This window comes from Acanthisitta chloris, unplaced genomic scaffold, assembly GCF_000695815.1.
Source record: "Acanthisitta chloris isolate BGI_N310 unplaced genomic scaffold, ASM69581v1 scaffold15513, whole genome shotgun sequence".
NCBI lineage: Eukaryota > Metazoa > Chordata > Aves > Passeriformes > Acanthisittidae > Acanthisitta > Acanthisitta chloris.
The window spans coordinates 4201-10409 of record NW_008664399.1 but is presented as its reverse complement, the minus strand read 5'-3'; the positions used below and the strand labels follow the sequence as shown (position 1 = coordinate 10409).

The 6209-nt window shown below is 41.3% G+C and overlaps 1 protein-coding gene across 1 annotated transcript in view; it reads right to left on the bottom strand.

Annotated features, from left to right (window-relative positions):
- Positions 1-1314: 1314 nt before the first annotated feature.
- LOC103799047 (cell division cycle and apoptosis regulator protein 1-like) overlaps positions 1315-6209 on the bottom strand; it is a gene marked incomplete at its 5' end in the record, with an annotated part of 8468 nt that continues 3573 nt past the window's right edge. The window contains 6 exons of the mRNA XM_009071339.1: positions 1315-1647; positions 2048-2253; positions 2609-2794; positions 3324-3444; positions 3815-3961; positions 5005-5087. Of these exons, the coding sequence (XP_009069587.1) occupies positions 1594-1647; positions 2048-2253; positions 2609-2794; positions 3324-3444; positions 3815-3961; positions 5005-5087 (797 nt within the window). The remainder of the gene's footprint in view (positions 1648-2047; positions 2254-2608; positions 2795-3323; positions 3445-3814; positions 3962-5004; positions 5088-6209) is intronic.

Genomic DNA, 6209 nt, shown 5'->3' with positions numbered 1-6209 from the left:
CATACACATCTCAGTACTAAAGGTCATCTAATTTTCCTCTCCTCAGCATAATGAAAACACCATCTCCCTCCCCCCAAAAAGAGGTTATCAGACTGATTTCAGGAAGGCCACTAAGGCAGAAAGATCAGGTTCAGTATTGGTGACCTGCTGGCTACCATCCAGCCCTGCTGAAGAAGGGCCAAAAATGAAGGATGGTGTTCTCCAGCTGTTTCTGCCCCTTGTGTGACAAAACAGGAATGCACGTTACTTTAATGAAATGCTATTTTACTTGTCTAGCTCCACACAGCCAAGAAAGGTAAGTGATAAAAGCACTAGCTTACTCTTTTGAACAGAAATTCAGGCATTTTAATGTGGAACTTGGTAAAGCTACATGAGTTTCCATGTAGGTTATTCATACATATTATGGCACTTGGACTCTCCTAACAGGTACTTAGTTACCTAAGACATCTAGACTGGAAAAAAAGTCTGCTAAATTAACCATTTCTGTAAGAAAACACTTCTGTCCCAGTCTTCAAATCCCTTAACTTTCCTGGAAGTTGCACCAAAATACAACTGTTTATACTCCAGATTCTGTGAGTCAGTTGCCCTTGACCGTGATGTGATGTTAACTTCTAAGTTTCAGCCTCTAGTGACCTGTGACCGTTCTCCACAGACGCAGTGGTGGCTGCTGCCACGTCAGACCACGTGCACAACTGACGCTGGCGGGCACAGCTCTCTCGCTGCACCGAGGTCTCTGCAGCCATCACACACACTAAGAAGTCCAGGCTGAATCCCAGGTGGCTTACACTGGCAGTTTTTCCTCCAGGTAAGGCATTATCCTGATATCTACTGGCCTGGGATCCAGCCACACATCTCACACACTGCACTGTTATGAAGAAGGAATATACCTATCAATGCAAAGGTAAGAACAGTTTAATGAACACAACACATTTAAAACAAGCCCATGTGTTTTCATACAAATCCCACACCCCTACCAGCATGTTGGTAGGTTTCTATTGCTTCCTTAACTCGCCTGAACTACTGCATAGTGTGAGGCTTTGATACAAGCAGCTTTGGGGCAGGGAGTTACATTTGCAAGGGAAAAGAAAGTTGTGACAAGTGGAAAAAAAAATCCAAGAAGTTTTTTCTTTTTTTAAAAAAAAACACTTTACTTGCAAAATGAAGCAGCATGCTACTTTGTGATTCATACTTGAATTAAAAAACTAATTAGACCGAAATAAAAACCTAAAAATGGTAATTCTATACATAATGAAAATTTTGCTTTCACTAGACCTCAATGAAAAAGTTTGATAATTAAATACTTGCTACTGTTCATTACGCTGATGAACTTTATTAGGGTTAAAACTGTAACAAAGTTCATCCTAAAACATTTTGCAATGCAAAATTATTTTCACTCAAGGAGTATCTCGAATTGAGTGCTAAGAATTACAATCAATCCTCAGCAGCAACACTCACATCCATAAAACTTTGTACATCCTTTGGAACTAAGATATTTATACTACTACAATCAAACATGCAGCACTTCCCATACATTCTGGTTTCATGATTTATATTACATTATGTAACACCATTCTTCTACGCAGCAGCAGCTTATCATACGTTTGCTCCGTTCTCTTTGGACTTCTGGTCTTCGCTCTTCGCTGTGTCCTTTGAAAGAGAAGAGGGAGAGGATGACATGAATTGCACAAATGACATTTCTCATGTGAACTGCAAAGCAGCACAAGACAAACTGGTAGTATCCTCCTCAGCTTAGCTATTCCAGTATCTTCTTGAAAAGCTGAGGGGTAAGAATGCTTGGTTTGCTCAAAATCCATTTTTCTGAGATACTCCCACATCCTGAAAGCCTTGAATTCTGCCTTGAGAAAGTCCTCACTGATAACATTTAACTTGCTACCTTTAAATCACCGGTGTCACATTGAACTCCTTCCATGTAAGTGTTAAGATACTACTGCCCTGACTTCATGCCAAAAGTATTTTTTATTCTCCAGTAATTTAGTCTACAGAAGTTTGCATGCAATATAAAAAAATGCAATTAAACAATTCCTACCTGCTTAAGAACACTCTGTATTTCATCCATTACAGTAGCTAAATTTTTGATTGTCTTATTCAGCTGACCCTCAAACTGCAACTTTTTGGCATCAGACATTTTCAGATTTTCCTGCAGTTGGCCAAGGTCCTTTTTCACTTCTCTGAGCTCCGCAGACAGACTCTTGTTAGAGTTCTCCAGCTGCAGTATAGTTTTTTCATCCTCATCTGAGGAAGGGAAGAAACAAGAGTTAGTCACTCCCAGTGCTGTGCACTTTGCACCTAATGTTCCATTTACCTGCCAACACCACAGCACTCATTTCTGAAGATCATTAAAACCTGCACTGCGTTAGAATTTAATGATGCTTAATTCTGACTACATTTGGAAGTCTTACATTCAACTTGAAGCATTTAGCTCCAGCATTTAGCAAGGGTGTGCAAGTTCAAAGAGTTTGGTAAACAGGAAGTCAAAGTTTATGACAAGCAAATGACTAAAATTCAGATCACAAATATTACTCAAATTGATTTATCTGCCTAGAAAGTCTCGATGTCTTGCATCCATGTGAGCAAAGTAATATCCCACCTGTTTTTTCTTCCAGAAGCTGCAGCTTCTGTTCTATCTCTGCCCTCACTCTTTCACTCTTCTCCAGCTTCTGCAAGAGGCTCCCGACATCCACCATGGCACCGTTGTACACGATGAGCCCGACGTTCTCCTCTGCTGCTCTGGACTCCTGCTTTACAGCAGGCGACGGCAGCAGTAATCGGTTTCCTGGGTCACACGCAGCAGCATTAGGAAATTGTAACAAAATAATTTCTCAGTTCTCGCGACCAACCTCAAAATCTTCTTAAACAAATAAATACAGATTGAAGTTCGCTGGTCTATCCCACACACTTCCCTCCTTCCCTTCCCCGAACAAAGACGACACATTATCCTTCAGGACATCCTTCTGTGCCTCTTTTCTGCAGGAAACTGTCTTCAAAACTCAAGCTCTGTTCTACTCCCTACAGGTCTGATCCTGCTGACTGCAGAGCTGTGAATAAGAAATGCTGTTCCTTGATACTCAGCATTAACTTCTGTCCTCCTTCCTGTTCCAGGATATTAAGATTTATCCTAGAGATGCAATAAAATGTGTTGGAAGTCAAAAATACTGTAATTTATGAACCACCCAAGACTTACTTTTCCAAACTGGCTCAACTGTTGTCTACAAGAAAGCAAGTACCTCAGAACTCTCACCATCGTTCACACAGAAATAGTTATCTGGACATTTGTGGCATAAAAAATAATAAAAATACACCACCTAACATATCTTCTTGTAGCTCTTCAGACTCTTCTTGGTTTTCCTCATCTTTAGAAGTGTCTGTTAGTCTTCTGTAAAAGCAAGACTCTCGAAGTACTACTTTATTAAGAAGCTTCTTGACCTACAGCACAGCCATGGGAAGAAATAACAGTGCTACTTAGTACACACACATCCTATTACCTGGACAAGAATCTTTTTCCTTGGAAAACATCAGCAAAACTGGGGCTTAAAACACAAATAAACTAGGGGAAAAAATACACACAATTCTGAGACAAAAGCTACATGTACAACATAGGCATGCTCAGAGCTGCAAACTTCACCCTTTCATTCCAAGACAATGTACAAAAGATCAAATTAGTATTTCCCTGGAAATATGAAAAGGCTACATAAAAATCAGGATGAGGTAAAAGCCTTCAGAAGGTAAACTACATTTCTTCCACTTACAAAACTGCTGCAGTATTTTCAAAGAAATTTCTGGTACTATACAAAACCTGAGCACGTGACAGGTGCAGTCCCAGAGTGTAGAGTATCTCCTCCATGTCCTTCTCCAGAAGATATCCACAATGACTTTGATCAAAATAAACAAAAGCCATCAGGAGATCCCTGTTAACAGTTACCATCTGTGTCTTGTCTTTCTCCTATAGAAAATTAATTATGGGATTGTTAGGGAGTTATAATATAATTTTCCCATCACCTATTAAAAGTAGAAAAACTTTTCAGACTCAGAAGTTTTTCTCTGTTCATTTCCCTGTTACCTTCAGTCAAGTGATTAGTATTGCTAGCATTTACCTACTTAGAGCACAAGTAATATAACCAAACTATTTCAGACAATCTTTCAAGTATTTAAGATTTACATCACCATGGACAGCAATTGAGAGAGTCTAGAAATCTGGTAGACTCACTTTCCTTTTGCTCATGCTAATACGCAAAAAGAAATCGCAGAATGAACCTAATTACACAGTAACAAACATCCCTTCTCCCCTCAATCCTGTGTCTCTGACTGCACAGCTGTCCTCAGTGTGAAACCCCCAGAAATACCTCATGAATGAGCACGCAGCACTCATGGCTGCTGCAGGACTGCGGACCATGTTTTCCCATCACTCCTATTCCTACAGCTACTTGCCCTTCAAGAAAAAAAATAAAGAACAGCAAAAACTTGTTTTCTCTTTGCATTTACAAAGAGTTTCTGTACACCCAATCAACCTATGCTGTTCCTTGATCTGAACCATCGTGCCTCATGGCACAAACAGCGTCCCTTTACTCACAGGGAGGTGTAAAAGCATCATGTAATGATGCTAAGCTTCACGACTGAGAAGTCAGTTTATCACTCAGCGTAAGAATTCAGCAGCGGAAAAAAATGGGATAAATAACGGCACGTGCTGCCCCTTACGCACACACGCAGCACTTAGTCCTCGTGCCCTTCAGCTAGGGCAGTACATCTCACGTAAGGAAGGTTTTCCAACAGCTTCCAGCCAACAACCTTTCAGATGGAAGTGGAAGCAGGTGGAAAACACCTTATCCAAAGCTGCCCCATGCTCCCCAACCTAATGCTGCAGTCCAGAAGTGCTGAAGGAATCAAGGAGTGCAAACAGGTCTTACAGTAGAAATCAACTGAAGTTGTAATTAGGACACCTCTAACCATGGAAGGGTCTATGTAGCTATTAAGAAAGGTGTTAATTACTTTATCTTTGGATGCCCTCTCTTTACAATGCCTGTTTCCCTCTCTTCTGTCCTCACGTTTGTTCAATTCCTCTTCATCCCGGTCTGGAAAACAGAAAGGAAATTCAACATACCCACAGCAAACAATTACACAACCATTACCTCCAAGTACATGTGGCCACTAAAAAAGGCCAAACATCTGAAATACACTTCCCTGAAAAGCAATCAAGAGGCATTGAAGTAAGCCCTGTTAAGTTTTCCTTTTTCTCTAGTCCTGCTTTAACATAAGCCCTTTGTAATTACTTTCCCCCTGTGTTTCTTTCACACACAGGACAGAAGAGCCAAGCAAATGCTGGCTGGGCCAAAATGAGTTCTGCCAACATCACTGTCCATTTAAGTGGTGTGCAGAGAAAGTCACCACACTTCTCCCTCATGAGACCTGGCAGAGTCTGCACGCAGCTATGGTTACTCCTATTAGGACAAATCCAGTCCTATTTACTCTCAGTATCTTATACAATAAACCCCATGTAAGCTATCTAACTAAAAGCACTAGTTTATACTCAGGTTGGCATGAAGTATTACCGATCCCGTGAGCTGGACTCTCCAGAAGTTACAGATCACACCACTTATGAGATGTGAACAGTAAAGGGCAAGTTTGTAGTTTCAAGGTAGACAGTACAGTAAAACCAAACTAGATGAAAGAGGGATGTGACAACTGCTGGCAAGGCTTGTGGCATGCAGCTCTGTATGTGCAAGTTTTGAGTCAGAGTCACACGCCAAATGCAGCTTTAAGCTCACCCTTCTGGAGAGGAAAACTTTGGAGAAAAACTATGTATCACCATACTTGGCTAATTTCACCAACCCTTTCCGGAGAACCAATTGCATTCTCCTGCACCTCCACAGCTTGTTGAGCTGTTCTCAGCAACTGACTGGGAACAGCACGAGAACAGATTACTGGACGCAGAGCCATGCCTGCAGAGCGGGCGCGCCCAGCGCACTCGCACAGACAGACTCTAAGCAAACAGGAGTTATTTTGGAAACCACAGAGTAGCACCAATTTTTTAAGGCTGGTGCAGTACTCTGCCAAAAATACAGCTGAAAATCCCTGTTGGAAAATGCTGGGACTGCAGTACCTACTGAGTTCAAACCCATGTCCCTAGCAAAGCCACTCCACAGAAGAGCAAACCCCCCAAAGAAGTACAAACCAAAAAGCAGACAAGATGTCTT